A 19,076-nucleotide genomic window follows, 5' to 3' on the forward strand; every position below is an offset into this window, starting at 1 on the left:
TTGGAGAGGAGGCAGTCAGTTGACCAGAACCCAAATTGGCAGGGAAGGCCCCTCCAGGAGATTGAGTTCCTAGTGAGTGTCCAGGCCCTGAGTCCTGGGGCCGGGTGGTGCAGAGCAGATCTGGCCTAAATGGTAGATTGGCCCTCACTGGTCACAGATCTGTCTTTCCTCCTAGGACAGTTATCAGGATAAATATACCCAGCTCCCCATTCCTGGGGAGTTACTCACCGAGTAAAAGTGCCCCGCTGCCGTGGATTAGATTACCTCTGCTCTAACGGCTCATGTGCTCAGGGCTGGGGGAGGGGGAGACCCGCCTTCTCATCCTGCTCTCCTTCCTAATCTGGAAGAGTCTCAGCAAAGGGGCTGAGATGAGACCATCCCCGCAGAGAGGAGCCGGTCTGGCTGTTTACACAGCTCCTTCCTCAGGAAGGGCCGAGCCCCGCTCACTGCTTGTGTACTGAACTCGGGGAGCTGTAAGGAGGCTGGGCGGCTTCTCCTCTGACAATTGAGGCAACAAAGGCTGCGCAGGTGGTCATCAGCGGGCCCGAAACCTCTCTTGCCCAGAGTTCTGAACCTGCAGGGTAGGCAGGCTGAAAGGCTGGGTTTCTCCAGGTCCGGTGGGGAAGGGACTTGCCAAGCTGCTGCTGTCTCTGTGAGAGTCTGGGTCTCACCATAAACGGAGGGGATGGACAGTTGGCCCTGGGCTGGGATGGTCTTGTGCAGAGGCAGCCCGTTAAGGCCTGTGCAGGAGCTCTCAGGGCAGTGTTTGCTACACCTTCCTTCTGCTTCTCAGCTCCCAAGGAAACACCTGCCTGGGCCACGAAAGCTGAGTTACATTGGCCTGCAGAAAGAAGGTGGGTGAGATGAGTCTTATTCTTGTCATGAGCCTCTCCTAGGCTAGGCCCCAAGAGTACAAGGCACGTCGAGCTGGGGTCTTCCTGGTAGCCAGAGGACCTCACATCTTTTAGATTGGCCTAGCGCTGGTGTGGCAGGGGAGCCTGTGACCCCTGCGATGGGATGACGTCCCACATGTACCTGCCCCATCCTGAAGATCTGCTGGGGAGGCTTCTCCATGGTGATTTTGTTTTCCCCAGAACGGTACCCCTGACTGCTGATCCCGGATCGCAACATCCTTTGCCTGCAGGAGTGGAATGGGATGGGGAAGCGCTCTTCTCCTTCCCCTCCAAGGCTAACCCGTCTCTCTGGGAGGGAACTCCGTTTACTGAGCACGTGCTCTATTCCAGGGACTGTGCTAAAGCAGGCACTTTATGTCCACTCTCTCATGTAATCCTTACTCCCGTGAGTAAGATGGTGGAGTTCCCATCGGACAGACAAGAAAACCGAGGCACAGGCGCCGTTAAGCAGCCTGGCCGAGCAGCTCTGCCACAGAGCAGTGTGTGACTCAGAATTCCCCTGTGTGCGTTCTAACATCTCATGTCCTCAGAGCCTGGGAGGGAGAATGAAATCGCTCTGGTTCCCCCACCCCGCCCCCGCCCTCACCCCCAGCACATTTGAGGGATCCTGGAAAGCCCTGTATCTCACTCTCCTTGGCGTCCATCCAGCTCTAGGCCTCTGATCTTGATAGTCTCTGTCACATACTGAGAAGTGGCTGGGCCTGGGTAGGAGGAAGCCAGGCTTGTGAAAGAGGTGTGACTTGTCTTCATACTCCAGTTGGGGGTGGAGGCGGTTAACTGATGCTCTTTAACTTATTATTGGGTGCCATGTGTCTGGGTCCCAGGAGCCTCAGTCTAGGGGAGATCCACTATGTTGGGGGTGTGAGGGGGCCCAGGGCTCCCTCCGTCTCCTGTGCCTGGGCTGGTTTGGGAATGTGAGGGCTGCAGCAGCAGCACTTGTGCTGGAATGCTGGCAGACCGGCCCCTGGGTCTCCTCCCTCCCAGGGCAGAGAGCCTGGACACCTGAGTCTTAACCCCCTCAGGGCGGCAGACCCAGCGGCTCCCACCCTGTCCTCAGGATTGTGTGCGGCTGGTGGTTTCTGGGGCCCAGGGAAGGGCCTTTCACCTTGGCCTGGCCCCAGTGCACCGCTGTGCCCACCCTGCCCCCGGGCGGCCTCCCAGCCGAAGCCACAGCCGCTCTGAGCTGCTGCTTAGGTGCAGCCACTGGGCCCTGGAAGCGAGGGCGTGTGTCTGTCTTTTGGGTCCCTGCGGGCTGGGTCACTCTTGAGTTGTGCCTTCAAATGATGCGTGCTGCAGGCGCGGCCCAGAGGCTTGGCACCCAGGCCCGCCTGTGCCCCTCCTCGCAGCCTGCTCCGGCCCTCCGGCCCAGTCAGGCATTCCCCGGCACTGAAACTTTCCCGGCGCGGCCGTGGCCGGCTGGGGGCTCCCGGGTCTTCCCCGGCTCCAAAATTCTGTGCGTGAGGTTACCTTCGGTTACTGCCGGCGGAGAGCCGACAAGCCAATAGCGCCCTCTGGGGGCGGAGGATGCTTCGCACCCCTTCGCTGCCAGGGCGCAAGCAGGTTGCCTCGGTGGGCTGGAGGCTTTGCATTAACTCCCCCGCCTGCCTCCCGTTTCAAAAGGAGAACCCTTCCCCTCCACACAGACGCTGGATAGACTTACCCAGAGACCTGGGTTTTCCCTCTTTTTGGATGGAAGTGCCAGAGCCTGCATCCGCTGCTCCAGAGAGGCAAAACGCCTGCAGAATTTAGGGTGGTTTCCTTCAGAAAGAGGCTGGGAAGCCCGACCCAAAAGCGATGCTGAGGAAGTTTGAGGCCCTCCTTAGGCTGAGTGAGTGAGCCCTGACTGCTTCGGTTACTGCTTCTGTGTGTGTGGAAGTCACCCTCCAAATATGTGGGAGAGAGGATGTGTTCCAGCAGCACTATTTTCTCTGACACCTTCTTTGGGGCACGTATAGAAGGACTCTCTGAGCCTCTGAGCCTGCCCCTAGGGCAGTAACTAGCTGAAAACTGGGGACCTCCCATCCCCACCTCCCTGCCCCCACCACGGGGTGCTGCCTGCAAGTGGACTCCATCTGCCACCTCTGTTTGCTCAGGCAGGGGAGGAGTTTGCTGAGCTTGCGAGGAGACTTTGGCCCGTCACCATTTTGCAGCCTGCAAGGAGAGAGATAGCAAGCCTCAGCACCCATAGGAATGCAAAGTAGAGGCCCGCAAGGACTCCTCCGTGCCTCCTGTATTCCTGGCTCTCCCCTGAGGTGCTTGTGAGGGGTTTGGTGGGACAGTGGCACCAAGTCCTGTCCATCTTGGAGTAGAGGCCAAGGATGGAGAGAGAGGAGGAAGCCACACCGCAGAACCGGCGGCTGTGCATGTCCTGTCCCTCACTCAGACACACGTTTGGACGATGTGTGCCTCCTCTTTCTGCTATCCACCCATGTTTCACTTTGAATGTTACTTTATTACTTGGCTTTTCTCTTCAAGGTCGCCCTTTTCTTGTCTTGCCCAGATCCTACCCATAGAGAACTTAGGAGGAGTAGTCAGCAGTTTGCACCCCAACCCGACCTCCTTGGAGGAAAATCTTTTTCTGAATTTCACAAAGCAAATGAGATGTGATGTTTTCAGCCTCCCATGTACTGTAGCATCTGCTATGCTGTATAAACCTCACCCCAGTGTTGTGAGGTGAGGAGCTAGGTGATTTGCTCTGCGTCTGTGGGTAGTGTAGATAGAGGAGCTGGGACTGAACTCAGGTCTGGCTTGAATCCACAGTTTGTGATCTTTTGTCTCCATCCCCCAGGACTGCTCCTTCTGGCCAACAGGTTCATCTATGTTGAAAAGAGCCTGTTTAAATCATAAACCAGAATCTATCTGTAAACCAATAAGCCAAACTTGGAGTTAGGTCATGCGTGAGGTGGGGGAAGGTGTTTGGTGCAGAGGCTAGTGGCATTTGACGGGGAAGGTTAACCTTTTGTCTTTTATTGAGTGTTTGGAGCCCAAGAGACCTGAGTTCAGGTCCCAGTGGTGTCACTTCAGCCAGCTCAGGCAGCGTGCGGATGTGCCTCTGCCTCTCTGAACCTCAGTTTTGCCACCTGCGCTAGTGGTGTTGTGAGGAGGGGGGGAGGCGACACATTTGAAGCCCCTGGCACGTGGTGGGCATTCAAGCATGGCGTCTGCCCCTGTTATCCCTACCTGACTTGCACTTGTTGCCAGCTCTGTAGGGGCTGACTCTGCCCATGGTGGAGAAGGAGGGACCCCACCCCTGCTGTCTTGGGCCCAGAGGAAGCCAGGACACCTTGTGAAGCCAAGGCAGCAGGTGTGAACGCGGCGAGGCCACTGGGATTGGCCCTGGGCACTGGTTCCTTTTCTGAAACACACTGACTCCCTCTAGTTCCGGTTTGCTAGAGACAGGAAGTCAGACTTCTTCCAAAGGACCTGGACGGGGAGGGGGAGGGGGCTGCAGGTACTGACCTTCCTTGGAAGTCAGGCGACATCCTGGTCCTTGGAATAGCTGGGTAGGAGCCTGGGGTAGGTGTGCCCAGCCTTGGGGGAGGAGATCAGGGCACACGGCTGGGAGAAGGTGTGGGCCCACAGAGCCAGCCCTGAGTGAGGCCCTTGCTTCCTTCTTACTTCCTCTGAGCAGGGGTGGCGTTGGGGACAGGGCCACCAGGAGGGATCAGACCGGCAGCCCTCAGAGATTGAGCCCCGTCATTCAGGAAGTTGTACTGTTTAAATCTGGCATCGTTGGTGATCACAGCAGCTTCTTGCAGGGTGGATTTTTGGGGTTTGGGGGCCTCTGAGGAGTCAGTCCTGTCACTTACCAGGTTTGTTATCTGGAGCCAGTCCCATTACCTTTTTTTTTTTTTTTTAATTTATTTTTATTGTCTGCATTGGGTCTTCGTTTGTATGCGTGGGCTTTCTCTGGTTGTAGCAAGCCGGGACTACTCTCCGTTATCATGTGTGGGCTTCTCATTGCGGTGGCTTCTCTTGTTGCGGAGCACGGGCTCTAGGTGCATGGGCTTCAGTAGTTGCGGCATGTGGGCTCCGTAGTTGTGGCTCATGGGCTCTAGAGCGCAGGCTCAATAGTTGTAGCACATGGACTTAGTTGCTCCGTGCCATGTGGGATCTTCCTGGAGCAGGGATCGAACCTGTGTCCCCTGAATTGGCAGGTGGGTTCTTAATCACTGCGCCACCAGGGAAGTCCCCAGCACCTATTGAAGCTGGTATTCCCGTCTGTAAAGGGAAGGTGAGAATCCCATCTTCATGAGGTATTAGGAGGATTAACTGAGACCATGTGTGCAACATGCCCAGCACAGTCGCTAGTAAACGCCAAGACCCAGCCCTTGGGACTTCCCTGACGGTCCAGTGGTTAAGACTCTGTGCTTCCAATGTGAGGGACAAGGGTTCGATCCCTGGTCAGGGAAGTAGGATCCCATGTGGGATGGCATGGCCGAAAAAAAAAAAAGACCCAGCCCTTGCTGTCCGGTGATTATTATTACAAGGGCCAGGGACCGAGCTCCCTGCCACAGCAGGCCAGCAGAGGGGTGAGAGTGAGCTGGTCCGGCTCGGCAGGAATGAGGGCGTGGCCTGCAGGGCCAGGCTGTGGGGCTGTGGAGGGTCCCCGGAGCGGGGGACCAGCAGTTCCTGCCCTCATCCCTCCACCTGTACCCTTCTTGTCTGGGGACTGGGGAGATGCAGGGCCCCCTGTTGGCTGCCTGATGCCCGGGTAATGGAAGCTTGCACTCAAGGGCTGATTTGGCTCCCCTGCTGCTGTTAAAAGCAGAATAGCGGGGCCCTGGAGCCTCTGGGGCCAGGCTGCTTGCCAGGCTTCCACAGAAACAGCCTACGGAGCAGTCCTGCCCCTCTCTGCCGAGGGGGTGGGGAGCACTGCACCAGCCGCGTCCCAGCCCCCACCTCCTCGCACACCTCGCCGGTAGCCCAGGGACTCAGGAGGAGCTTGGAGCCTGAGGTTCGGCCTCTACCTGGTCAGGAAGGCAGGTGCCACCCAGGGGCCCCTGCAGTCTGGGGGCTGAGCAGGCTTAAGCCCTTGGAAATTGAGTGGGACCTGGCAGTGCCTGGGTCCCTCCCCGTGACGTGGGGCCCCTCCCGCCCATTCTCTCCGCCTTGTCCTGCGGAGTCATAGTGCCCGGTTCCAGGCAGGCATTTCTGACTCCCAGCCAGCCAGCCGCACAGCCCTGTCAGGAGGGAACGCAGGTGCCCGGCTCCCAGAGGTAGGAGAGCCCCCCAGGGCAGCCCCAGGAGCCTCCAGAACACCTTTTTCTTGGCTGGGGAGAAAAGCTTTGGGAGCTGTTCTTAGCCAGGCTGGTCTGGGCAGGTACCTTCCTGACCTGGGGCTGGCTATTTCTCCCATGGGCGGGGCAGGTGCTCAGAAGTCATTAACTCTTGGGTGCAGCCAGGGAGGGCCCTGCCACCGGAGACGTAGTTCCCAGGATCCCTTTTCTTACCCTCTCCCCGTGCCTTCTCTCTGCAGACGCCCTGCTGGCAGACTTGGAGTCCACGACCTCCCACATCTCCAAACGGCCCGTGTTCTTGTCCGAGGAGACCCCCTACTCATACCCAACAGGAAACCACACATACCAGGAGATTGCCGTGCCGCCCCCTGTCCCTCCACCGCCATCCAGCGAGGCCCTCAACGGCACAGTCCTTGACCCCTTAGACCAGTGGCAGCCCAGCACCTCCCGATTCATCCACCAGCAGGTAAGGTGGGGACAGGGGCTCGGAAGTCAGCTTCGGGGCACAAGGAGCTTGTCTGGCAGTGGCTCAGGGAGCCAGGGATCAGGGAAGTGGGCAGAAGAGGCAGGAAGTGTCTGGCCCTGCCCAACGGATGCCACGTGAGGGTGCAGTGACCAAGTGTTAATCACCTGTCTCCTGGCCAGAGTGGGAAACTCCCTGAGACTGGCTGTGAGCAGGAGCGCCCCGGGGGTGACTTGGGCTGTTCCTTTTCCTCCCCGGGGAGGCTCTGAGCGCTGTCCTCCCTGCAGCCTCCGTCCCCAACCCCCGTGTACGGCTCCAGTGCCAAAACTTCCAGTGCCTCCAACCACCAGGACGGCGTCGGCCTGCCCTGTCCCCGAGCCGGTGAGGAAGAGCACGTGTACAGGTACGACCCAGCCCCTCCCTCTGCTGGGGAATCCTGCGCATCGGTGGGCGGGGGCAGCTGAGGCTGCGGACAGACAAGGCCACAGCCCTGGAGGGGAGGGGGTTCTGCCTCAGGGGTCATTGGGTTAGACTGCAGAAGGCCTCTCAACCGGCCCGGTGGCCTTATTTGCCGTCACCGTGCAGCAGCTGGGTTGGTTGTCACATCGCCATGCATTGAGGAAGGTTCAGGAACTGAAGCAAGACTTCCTTCCTCCCCTCTTCTTGCCACATCCCTTCCCAGCTCTCCGTCCTCTGGCTGGTGGAGACACTGTATCCCCTCCGCCTTATTCTCCTTGAGGATTTGGGGGCCACCAGAGCTGGGGAGTGTCTCTCACCGTGGTCTTCCCTTTGCCTCTCAAAGCTTCCCCAACAAGCAGAAGTCGGCCGAGCCTTCCCCAACCGTCATGAGCTCCTCCTTGGGCAGCAACCTCTCAGAGCTCGACCGCCTGCTGCTGGAGCTGAACGCCGTGCAGCATAACCCCCTGGGCTTCCCCGCAGGTAGGGCTGGGCCAGCACCCCCAGGCCAACCTGCTGGCCTCTGGATCCCTGCGGGGCTCAGGGCTGAGCAGCTTTCTCTTTCCTTCTGCCAAGATGAGGCCAACTCAAGCCCGCCGCTGCCTGGGGCTCTGAGCCCCCACTACGGCATCCCGGAGAGTAACAGCCCACTGGCGAGCAACGCGGGGCCGCTGACCAAAGAGAAGCCCAGGCGGGACGGGGCCCGGGGCCTGGGGGATGTGCGGCCCAGCGTGGAGAGTCTCTTGGATGAGCTGGAGAGCTCCGTGCCCAGCCCCGTGTGAGTCTGCAGTGGGCCCTCCCGGGCAGGGGCAGGTCTCACCCAGTCCGTCCCGTGCTCCGGCGTCTGCCCTCTCACCCTCAGTGTCACCATCCCCAGGCCTCTCTGATGTGCCTGTCATTTGCCAGGCCCTACCCGGGCCTCGGGGGGTGTTGGTGAGTCACAGACACCATGCCTGCCTTTAGGGAGCCACCATCCACCGGGAAGGACAGATGCTGTGCATGCAGCGGGCACCCGTAGCCCCGTGGCTGTCAGCACAGGCTTGGGAGCCACACAGTAGGGTTCACATCTTGGCCCTGCACTTACTAAGAGTCGTCTCTCGAGCCTTTGTTTTCCTACCTGTAGAATGGGATAAGGGGACATGGGATCATGGGGTCAGACCCCCTGCCTCAGTCGGGATAAGGCCCGATAACACACTTAAAGCACATGCACGTGGTACACGTGGTAAGTGCCTGCCGAGCGCTAGCCCTTCTCGGTGTTACCGTGTTGCTGGCACAATGTCATGTGTACGCACGGTGTTGCGGAGGACCGACAGGACGCTGGGGCTTGTTGAACAGGCAGGCTTGGACTCGGTCTTCCTGGGAAGGGAGCCATCTGAGCTGCCCTCTCCCCACCCCCGTCAGCGCACCCCAATGCTCTGTCCCACCGGCGGGCAGCAGCCCCCTCCCAATGATGGGTCCCCAGGAGAGACTGGGAGCTGGTGGGCTTCCCTGGGCCTGGGGGCGGCAGGACCCCAGTGTCAGAGCTGAGGTGTTGATCCCTTGAGGAGGGGAGGGCGGGCTGGGGGCGCGCTTGCTGGCCTCTGGGGCCCCGCTGACGCCGTGCCTGCCTGCAGCCCCGCCGTCACTGTGAGCCAGGGCGAGGTGAGCAGCCCGCAGCGCGTCGCCGCCAGCCAGCAGCAGACGCGCATCTCCGCCTCCTCTGCCACCAGGGAGCTGGACGAGCTGATGGCCTCGCTGTCGGATTTTAAGGTGCCCTGAGGTCCCGCCCCTTCCCATCCCTGCCCCCTCGGAACCACCATTCTTCCCATCCCGTCCCTCCGTGTGAGTGGCTGGCACTTGGCCCTTCGGTATTTGGGAGCCTCGCCCCGAGCCTGGGACCCCGCGGGCAGTGCCCTGTCCTTGCCGGGCTACGCGGGAGGGCGGGCTCGGCCGGCCGCGGGGGGACTGAGCTGCCTCGCGGCCTGTGAAGGAGGGACATTCCTTCCTCCCTGGGTGCTCCCAGCTCCCAGCCAGCAGGCGAGGGGTCAGGAGGCTGGGACAAAGGGCCCTGTGTCCACGGCTGCTCTTGGTGGGGGAGGGTGTGCGCTGCTGGGCCGTGTGGGACCCTGTGCCGAGAGGTCACTTGCCCTAGAGCCCTGTCTCCCATGCTGGCTGTGTGTCCTCAACACGTCCTCGTTCCTTCTGCCTCTGGCTCCTGAATCCACAGGCCTCTTTCGCCAGCCTCCTTCCATCCTCCTTGGGCCTCTGAGCCCCCACAGGTTCTGTCTGGGAAGCCGCACCCACCAGGCTGCTGGGCCGGTCCTGCGTGAGGCACCCCATCCCCTCCCTGCCGGGCCTCCCCGGGCCTGCCAGACCCGAGATGTTTCGTTTAGAGGCTGCAGTGGCTCGATGGGGACTGATAGTGACTGAGCTCACCAACGGCTGCTGACTCCACCCTTCCACGGGGGCATGGCTCAGGGAATCGGAGGAGGGGAGCCGGCTCTTGGCCCCAGCGGTGCCTCCAAGGCTCCCTTCGGCTGGGGTTTCACAGCGGGGGATGTGAGCAGCCTGGGCTCATGGCGCTCGTGTGCCAGCAGTTCTGAGCGGCCCCAGTCAGGAGCAAGTACGTTGGATGCAGGCATCGGCCCGAGGGCGCCCTGCCCCAGCGCCTTTGAGGCTGAGTTGCTTCCCTGAGACCCCTCGAAGAGCCCCACTGGTTCTCACTGTGCCCTGGAACAAGGTCTCAGGGGACATAGGAGAGCTGGGATTGTCTGGGAGAGACAGAGACGGGAGCTGACTCTGGCTGCCTGTCCCTTGAGCTGGTGCCTGGGCTGACTTCCCCATGGTCCACCTCACCTTAGCCTTTTCTCCCTCGCCCCTGCTCAGGTTGGGGTCGGGGGCCGCCCGACAGGCGTGCTCAGAGGCTGCTTTCTGCTGCCTGGGTTTGGTGGGCCCAGGGACGTGGAGCTCAGGAAAGCCTTTCTGCGGCCTAGGTCTTCTTCCAGGGCCAGTCCTCATGCTTCAGCTTTGCTGCCCCTTGGTCTGGTCAATGTAGACGGTCTGCTCAGTGTAGACGGTGCTCTCAGAGCCCTGAGGCCCAGCCCGCCCCTTGCAGTGGGCTTCCTTCCTCACTTCTCCCATCTCTCTCTCCTCTCCCCTCTGTCTTTTGTGTTTCTCCTCCTCCAGACCAGCTCCTCTGCTGTGGCCTTGGGCTCCTCAGGGCTGTTGCCCACCTCAGCTCCATCCCCACACCACATACTTTCTCCTCCTCCTCCTCCCGGGCCCTCTGTATTCCTGCCACCCCCTAGGAAACCCTCTCTTCGAGGCCACGGCCACACCCCAGAGGTCCTCTGCTCTGAGGAAAAGGTGGCCCCAAGCTGGCTTGATTTGGCTGGCCTTGGGGTGATGCCTGACACCCCCAACTCCACTGAGGGTTCTCTGGGGCCCCTGGGTGCAGAGAGCCAGGCTCGCGTTTGGAAGGACCCCGCAAACCTGGTGAGTGAGCTCTCCAGGGTGCCTCCCAGCCGCACTCTACCTCACGCTGGATGCACAGGTCCCCAGGAGCCTGGGGAACCCCACGTGCCGTCAGCCAACCCTTTGTGCCCAGGAGAGGCCGTGGCTGCCACATGGGAGCGGCCGTTGGCTCTGGAGGCAGTCAGGCCTGAGACCCCCTGGGGAGCTACGTCCAGCTTCCAGGAAGTACCCGAGCCGGCCATCGTGGCTGTGGACCATCAGGCTACCTGGAGTCTCACAAAGGCACGTGAACAGCAGGAGGAGAGAGCAAGGCTAGGGCCGGGGGAGCCGGAGAGCAGCTGCCCTGCCCCGGTGGAGGAGGAGCAGTTAGGTGGAGAGACACCCCGGGGGGGCAGCCTGGTCAGGCCCGCGCAGGGATCCGAGACCCCCAGGAGGCCAGAGGGCACCACCGAAGCAGCTGCAGAGGCCAGGAGAGAACGGCCAGAAGTTCCACAGGCTGCGGTCGTGGACCCACCCAATACCATGGAGAGGATTTCCACCTCTGGCCAGGCAGGCGCGAGCTCACATGGCTGCTAGGCATGGCCCCGGCGGGCTTCACGTGGGCCACGCCTGGCTAACTGCATGTGGCCTCCCAGTCTGAGCATGTCTGCTTGGGCAGCCGATTCTGAGATGCCATGGCCTGAGAGCCTGACGACCAGCCCTGGGCAGCGGGCTCTGTGGGGCCGGTGGAGCTCCCTGGGCCCCAGAATTTCTCTTAGTGACACCCTGCCTCTTGCTTGATGAAGGCTTTTTCCTTTAGATGAGCTTCCCCCAACATCCTGATGGCATGTGTGTGGAATGGTTAAAAGCATGGGCTTTGGAACCAGATAGAACTGAATACAAACCATGCCTCCAACACTTGCTTCCTGTGTGACCTTGGGCAACGCCCCCACCAGCCTCAGTTTTCTCATCTTTAAAATGAGGGTAGTAGACCATTCCCCCCAGTGTTGTCCAGAGGGTTCAATGAAGTAATGATGTCCGGAAAGTGTTTAGGAAGAGCACAGCACACAGTCCCCAGTACGCCACGGGTGTCGTTACTGTTATTTGCTTTTTCCTTGATTGAAATTTCAGGCCCTTTTCAAAAACAAAACAAAGTAAAACAACAACAAAAATAACCATCTGCTAGAAACAAGTAGGTTATAATATAAACAAGGAAGAAAAAAACTGGTTGAAGGATTTACTGGAGGAAAGACCACACTTTTTTCTATTACGAATCAACAAAAGGAAGGAGGGAGGGAGGGAAGGAAGGAAAGAAGGAAGGAAAAGTCTTATGCCCTTCCAAGAACGTCCACTTACATTCCTTCACATAAGTCTTGTAACAATCCTGTAAGGTAGCTGAGAAAATACCGTTACCTCATTTCAAGGATGGAGAAGCTGAGGCCCTGGAGGTGAAGTGTCTTCCCCAAGGTCAGGACTGGCTTGGAGGGAGTCCGCTCTGCCCCCTGCCTCCACACTAGCTCAGCTTGGCTCTCCTCTGGCGGTTTGGTTCTGCCCTCCGCTCCTGGGGGCTCTTGAGTGTGGACTGAACAGCATCCGCTGAGCCCAGAGTGGCCTGTGACAGCTTCCCTTCCCCCTCAGATCCGCTCCGTGATCAGGAGGAGCCGGGAGACTGGCCACGCTCACCCCATGTCCCGGGAGCCCTCCCCTCGCCGCCGGCTGGGCCCCGCCACCCTGAGCAGGACCCCGTCCCAGGAGCGGCTCATCGCGGAGCTGCAGGGTCGGCTGGGCATCCAGCCGGAGGCGGAGGAGGCCAAGGGGGCCGCGGCGGCCTCTGCCGAGGACTGGCTGACGGAGGGCGTCATCATCACCGTGCAGCCGCGTGGGAGGCGGGCTGGGGGCCAGCTGGTAGAGAAGGTAGTGAGCAGACGCCCAGGGCTGGGCCAGGGCGGAGGTCGTGCCGTTCTTCCCCAGCACTGGCCAGAGGGGAGGTTTGGCGTGTGGCGGGTCCTGTATCCTGTGGCCTTGTGAGGCCGGCCTCACGCTCGGTGCCAGAGCGGGAGGGCCCCGGGGAGCCCCTGCTCGCTGAGCTGACGGTTCCTCTGCTGTCGTCTTCATCTCTCTCCCTCTTTTCTTCCTCCCAGGTTGTCTTCCCTCCTGGCTCTCCCATTCCCCTGAGAAGAACCTTCTCTGTTCTGCCTTCTCCTCCTCCTCCCAGCCCTTTGCTCCAGCATCGCAAAGACGCCTCGGCCAGCAGCTCTTCTCCCCCGCCCAGCCCGCCCACCCCCTCCACCCTGGGGCCCTCAGCTCTTCCTCTCGGCCCCCCCGGGGTCCAGAGTGCTGGGGCGGGGCAGCGGGAAGACGGTGCGCAGGGCCCCACCCTGCCCACTCCCGTGCCCCATTCTGTGAGGTCCGTGGGCTGCCAGACCGACGAGGACCCACTCTTCCCCCCGATGCAGGCAGGCCTCCCGGGGCCCTGGCACCGGGCCTACCTGTCCCCATCCTTATGCTCGAGCAGTGCTCCCACTCTGCCCACAAACACACCCCCTCTGTTCATGCACAAGCCCTGCACAGTAACACGGTCCTTCCTGAGACCTGGCCTTGACCCTGGACCCTTGCTTAACCTGATGTCCACGCTCCCACCCCCAAGACGTCAGCTGCCCTCCTTCTTCCCCGTGAGGCCTCCCCTCCGCCTGCCCCTTCCTGCCACCCCTTGGTCGTGCCTCAGACTCCATCTCAGGAAGGCATTTGCGGAAGGAAAACCAAAACCTATTCCCCACATCAGCCCCAGGCCCACTACCTGGCGAGGCCTTCCTGCTCCCCAGCCCCTTCAGCTCCCCTCCCTGAGTCCCATGCCTTTGGTGGGCTTACCTCTCTCTCCCTCTTCATCTCTCCCTGGGCCTCTCTCTCATGGTTGTTTTTCTCTAGACTTTTTCTCCTGATTTTGGTACTGCCAGTAGGGAAAAACAATCCCTCTGCTTATCTCATCCTAAAGACCTTTTTGTGAAATGGTCCAATGACAAGGTCTCTTATTCTTTCTTCCTTAATTTAAAAAAAAAAACAAGAAATTCTTACTCTCGTTTCCTCCCCTATCTAAGATCCAGGGCCTGGAACAAAGAGAGGATGGAGAGCTGTGCTGGGCGGCTGGCTGGCCTCCGAACAGCAGGCAGAGCAGCCCCGAAGGGCAGGATGAGGGAGGGGTCAGTGACAAGGCTGGGGCTTCATGTCCTGCTTGCCGTGTGTTTCTGGGGCTCAGTCAGGTCCACGGTGAGCCCCTGTGACACCAGAATGTCTTGCAGATGCCACTCCCACCTTGAGGGCTTCCCAGGCCCCTGGAGGGGGCTGCACTTCCTGCCCACATCGGCCTGTCTGTCTAGGAGGGAGAAAAGCCCCTGGTGCTCCGAGACCGCACCCCATGGCCCGGAGGTCCTGACCTGCTGTCTCTCCCTCTCTCCACAGTTCATGGCCCAGGGGAAGACGGGGAGCAGCTCTCCCCCGGGGGGGCCCCCAAAGCCCGGGAGCCAGCTTGACAGCATGCTGGGGAGCCTGCAGTCCGACCTGAACAAACTGGGGGTCGCCACGGTCGCCAAGGGGGTCTGCGGGGCCTGCAAGAAGCCCATCGCGGGGCAGGTGATGCTGAGGGGTGGGGTTGGGCAGGGGAGAGAGCAGCAGGTGGGCATGGGACCTCGGCTCCTCTGGGAGGGTGCTTTGTGGCAGACCTGGGTCCTGGACCGTATCCTGCCGCCCGCCTCAGGTCGTGACCGCCATGGGGAAGACATGGCACCCGGAGCACTTTGTGTGCACTCACTGCCAGGAGGAGATCGGGTCCCGGAACTTCTTTGAGCGGGATGGACAGCCCTACTGTGAAAAGGACTATCACAACCTCTTCTCTCCGCGCTGCTACTACTGCAATGGACCCATCCTGGATGTGAGTTCCTGGGTGCAGGTGGTGCTGCCCAAGGCTCAGAGAGGTCACGTCACGTGCCTGTGCTCACACAGCTAGGAAACCGGGAGTCGCACGCAGCCCCGATGCGTGGCCTGTCCTGATGCACATTGGGCAGCCCCCCGTCCCGCCCCCAGTTCCCTTCAGCTGAGACTCCCAGAGGTTAGGAGCCCTGCCAAGATAAGTGGAGTGGAATGCGGGCTCCCTCACGCTCCTGCTGTGTGATGTTAGGGAAATGCCTAGCCTCTCTGAGCCTCAGTTTCCTCACTTATAACATGGGAGTCACAATAGAACCTATGATCTCAGCTGCACATGAGGATTAAAGGAGACAGAGTGTGCCTGGCGTATCACATCCTTAAATAAGTCGGAATTCTTCGTGGTGTTCAGAGCACCGTTAGGAGAGACCCCCTTCTTGGGAGTGCTCTGCTCTTTCCTTGGAAGGGGGCGGGGGCGGGAAGGACAGCCTTGCCTGTGGGTCTCAGCTGTGGGATCTGTCCGGTGGGGCCGCAGCTCAGCTGTGGTCCCGCACTTTGCGTTCACAGAAAGTGGTGACAGCCCTTGACCGGACGTGGCACCCTGAGCACTTCTTCTGTGCCCAGTGTGGCGCCTTCTTCGGGCCCGAAGGTACTGACCGGTGCCTGCTCACGCGCTGTCCCCCGGGGAGTGGGGGAGGCGGGGGTGAGGGTGGGCGGAGTGTGGCGGGGCACCTTGCTGAGGTGGGCGGCAGGGTGGCTCCTACCCTGGAGGCCTAATCTGCCCGCCCCCCCCGCCCCTGCTCCCACCCCCCAGGGTTCCACGAGAAGGATGGCAAGGCCTACTGCCGGAAGGATTACTTTGACATGTTCGCGCCCAAGTGTGGCGGCTGTGCCCGGGCCATCCTGGAGAACTACATCTCGGCCCTCAACACCCTCTGGCACCCTGAGTGCTTTGTGTGTCGGGTAAGGGGCCCCATTGCCTCCTCTCCTCTGGAGGGGCGCTGAGAGTGGGCGGTGGGGAGAGAAGGGCCTGCCTCACTGTGCTTTCTGAGCCCAGTGTGCAGGCCCCACTGGGGGTTGCGAACGGGGTGGGAAGGCAGAGGGTACGCTCCCCAAGGTCCAGGAGGTCCTGGGCCAGGGCTCGCACTGAGGCCAGGAGAAACCAAGAGCAAGGTCGCCCTGTGCAGCAGCCCCGAGCCGGGTCTCGTTTGGGAGGGGGCGTGTGAGCGTGCTGTGAGATAACCACGTGTTTAGCGGCCCCCGTGGAAACGGGCCATGGTTTGCAGATGGCGTCCTGGGGGGTAGTGGCCCCTAGGGGGCATTAGGGGTCCAACAAGGATCCCCTGATCAAGTAAGTTTGGGAAACAGTGTTCATTGCCAGACTTCTCAGAGCCTTTACACATAGGTGTGCGTGCGGCTCTCCAGATGGGAAGCTGGGATGCAGCATCTGACCTTGGCACCCTTTTCTCGACACCAGGGTTTCTGGGCACGCCGTTACAGCCACCTGCTGAAGTGCCCAAGAGTCAGACCTGTGTTTGCATCCAGGCAGTGTTGCTTAGCAGTGGCACGTCAAGGGCGTTGCTGGGAGAATTCTGTGAGCGTTCAGCACCACGCCCGGCACGTAGAGAAGGCTTAGCAAGGGGGGGACCGTTTCGAGTGTGACGACCCTGACTGTCTCCTGCCCATCCCTTGGGCGCTGCCTCGGCCCCCAGCCTGAGCCCCCTGCCCCGTCCCTCTTCTGACTGCAGGAATGCTTCACACCGTTCGTCAACGGCAGCTTCTTCGAGCACGACGGGCAGCCCTACTGCGAGGTGCACTACCACGAACGGCGGGGCTCGCTGTGCTCCGGCTGCCAGAAGCCCATCACGGGCCGCTGCGTCACCGCCATGGCCAAGAAGTTCCACCCGGAGCACTTTGTCTGTGCCTTCTGCCTCAAGCAGCTCAACAAGGGCACCTTCAAGGAGCAGAACGACAAGCCTTACTGTCAGAACTGCTTCGTCAAGCTCTTCTGCTAGGCGCCCGCGTCCCTTCCTCTGCCCCCCTCTCCGGCCCAGCCTCCCAACTGCTACTGTGACCCAGAGGCCTCGCCCGGGGGTGAAGGGGCAAACCCGACTGAAACTGGAACCGCGTCCTTGGCTGGTGCGGGACGGCAGGAGGATCCTGAGGGGTCCCGCCTGCTTTTCCTACCCCCTGCCAGAGCCTCTGGGCCTCCTTCCTCCTCCTGCAGCTCTCCCCGGGCTGCCAGCTCTTCACCCTCCCCAGGGGCGAGGGCCCAGCCTGTGTGCCCACACACCCGCCTGGCCAGGCCAGCGCCCCACACTGGAGCCGTCTCCTACTCACATTTTGGCAGTAGAGCCGGGGCGGTGGGGGGTGGGGGTGGGGAGGGCAGGCAGGGTCCGATGGGGGCCGCTCTTCCTCCTTATCCTCCCCCCACGACCTAATTAATCCTTGTTCTGAGAGTACTGGGGGGCGGCAGCGCCCTGCAGACAATGCCAGCATCCACCCATCCATCCATCCGAGGGCGGACGTGCCCAAGGGGCTACGGAAGTGTTCCTTGCGTGCCTCCGGCCCTTCCAGTCTCCCCGGGCCTGGGCCGCCCCCCCCCCGTAACTGCTCTGGTCCTACTGAGAAAGGCCTCTCCAGCAATAATGTTTTATAATCACTTCGTCCGTCTCCAGGGACGGCGTGAGGTGGGGAGTTTCACCCCGTGCCTGGACACTGTACCGACTTTGATAGATTTCTACACTGAGGTTTGAATTCATATCGTCTGAATGGCTTTTACTTCTCTATACAAAAATGATTTTGAAGCGATTTTGAACCTCTCCTTTTGTATCTTTCCCCCGTGTGCACTGCCACTGGTCCTGTGTATACCACGGTGGCTGCAGTATATGGGGTTTGCCTTGTACTGAGGGCTTGGGGCGGGGAAGCAATTTGTATTTTATTTTTTCTCAGCACAAGCAGGTGAACTGGGGGCAGCTCTGTGACTCCCCCTCTTTAACGTCACGGCTCTCCAGGACTGTTTTTATAAACTGCTGTATTTTGAAACCCCTTCCTTACTACCCAGGCCAGCCAGCTCTTCACTGAAACCGGCCTGAAGGGTGTCTTGCCCTTTGGGGCCTAGAGTTCCGAACCTCATCCGTCCTGTTCCTGAGGGAGGAGGAGGGGGAAGTACACCGTGGGGGTGCTGTTTCCTGAGTGAGCCATCAGGAGCATCCACTCCCCTGTGAGCTTTCTGGCAACAAAGAGAACATTCTCCTCACTGCTTCTCTGGGGCTCTTTCTTCTGCCTCCTCAGGAAAGCTGGTATCTGATTTTGACCATTATTCTTGTTGATTCCACTGGGTGCATCCCTTCCCCAAACTTCTTGCCCTCCCTGGAGACTGGTGGCCTGGGGAAAAGAACCCAGGTTGTTGCGTGGGGGCCTGATAGGATCTGGGCAGAGAGACTGGATCCCCCTGAAGCCACAGGAAGCCCCCGGAGTGCTCTCCCTGCAGGATGAGACAGGCAGGCTGGGGTTCTGGGTCAGTGGAAGGAGGCCTCAGTGGGGTCTAAAGTGAGGGAGAGCCAGACCCCTCCGCTAGCCTCACAGCAGAGGCTGGGTGTGCTGAGCCTCTCAAGGAGGCTTCCCAAGGAGGGAAGAGTGTCCCTCCTTGGTGGCAGGGCTGGGAGCAGCTGGGGTCTGGGGAGGTCAGCCAGGCCCCGCCGCAGGTCTGATGTCTCCACTTCTACCCATAGGCCTTATTGCTCTGTTTACAGTGACCTGCCCCAGACCTCTCCCCTAGAGGACCTGGGGTTTCAGAGGTCCACCCTCTGGGTCAGTGGTTATTTGATGATTTGATTTTAATTTTTTTCCTCTATAAACTGATAACCTGGCTTTTCCCCATTTCAATTCCTGTGATTTATGCCAATAAAGTTTGCCATTATTTTCACCTGTGCTAGTGCCATTTCTTTGTGGTCTGAGATGAACAACTTAGTGCCAGAAGAGAGAACAAACCCTCCCCACACTCACAAGGACCATAGTTTGAGGGTAATTCATTGAAGTTCACTTACTCGAGGCTAAAGCCCTGGGGATGGGATCCCGGCCCCTCCAGGCGCTGGTTGTGGTCCTCCTGGCTTCCTGCATGGGTCACGCTCTGCGCACTGCCGTGGATTAGCTGAGGGCATCCTCACATGGGCCCTGGGGATGGCCTTACTCTCACGGTTGGGGAAAGATGTTGAGAGAGAACTGATATGCACAAGGTATCCTGTGAATGAGCACAGAGACAGGATGTGAACCCAGGGCTTGTCCCTGTCTGTGTTCCTACGTTGACAGAACCACTCCCACGTTGGGGCACCACACCTTGGGTGTAGAACCTTCCCAGTTGAAAGTGGCTGGGCTTACAGTTGAGGATGGGTCTTGACTGCCGCCTGGTGGTCATGCCTGTATTTGCATGCTTCCTCCTTGCTCTTGTCAGAGCCAGAACTCCAGTCCGGGGCTCTGGAGAGCTTCCTGGACAGCTTTGTTGCATCACGGTTTTCCTGTTGTTTGGAATGTTCCTCTGAAAGCCGCATGTTGACTTCTAGTCTGAACCCTGAGCCTTTCATAGTGAGCGCAGAAGTGAAAATTACCTTCACCCCTCACCCAAAGATAATGTTTCCAGTCCATGTTGGATTTATT

General features: G+C 60.0%; 1 protein-coding gene across 2 annotated transcripts in view; it reads left to right on the forward strand.

Moving 5' to 3' along the window:
• Positions 1-18,346, forward strand: part of PXN (paxillin) — a 44,464-nt gene extending 26,118 nt beyond the window's left edge. Inside the window, exons 2-15 of one of the 2 annotated variants that reach the window (XM_057745671.1) lie at positions 6,394-6,620; positions 6,905-7,020; positions 7,420-7,556; positions 7,650-7,851; positions 8,687-8,822; positions 10,239-11,075; positions 12,144-12,419; positions 12,647-12,961; positions 13,601-13,702; positions 13,962-14,132; positions 14,257-14,430; positions 14,988-15,069; positions 15,235-15,383; positions 16,169-18,346. In XM_057745671.1, coding sequence (XP_057601654.1) covers positions 6,394-6,620; positions 6,905-7,020; positions 7,420-7,556; positions 7,650-7,851; positions 8,687-8,822; positions 10,239-11,075; positions 12,144-12,419; positions 12,647-12,961; positions 13,601-13,702; positions 13,962-14,132; positions 14,257-14,430; positions 14,988-15,069; positions 15,235-15,383; positions 16,169-16,435 — 3,191 coding nt within the window. In that variant the 3' untranslated portion in view covers positions 16,436-18,346. The remainder of the gene's footprint in view (positions 1-6,393; positions 6,621-6,904; positions 7,021-7,419; positions 7,557-7,649; positions 7,852-8,686; positions 8,823-10,238; positions 11,076-12,143; positions 12,420-12,646; positions 12,962-13,600; positions 13,703-13,961; positions 14,133-14,256; positions 14,431-14,987; positions 15,070-15,234; positions 15,384-16,168) is intronic. The other variant, XM_057745670.1, reaches the window with a different exon arrangement.
• The last annotated feature ends 730 nt before the right edge of the window (positions 18,347-19,076 follow it).

Source organism: Hippopotamus amphibius, chromosome 8, assembly GCF_030028045.1.
Source record: "Hippopotamus amphibius kiboko isolate mHipAmp2 chromosome 8, mHipAmp2.hap2, whole genome shotgun sequence".
NCBI lineage: Eukaryota > Metazoa > Chordata > Mammalia > Artiodactyla > Hippopotamidae > Hippopotamus > Hippopotamus amphibius.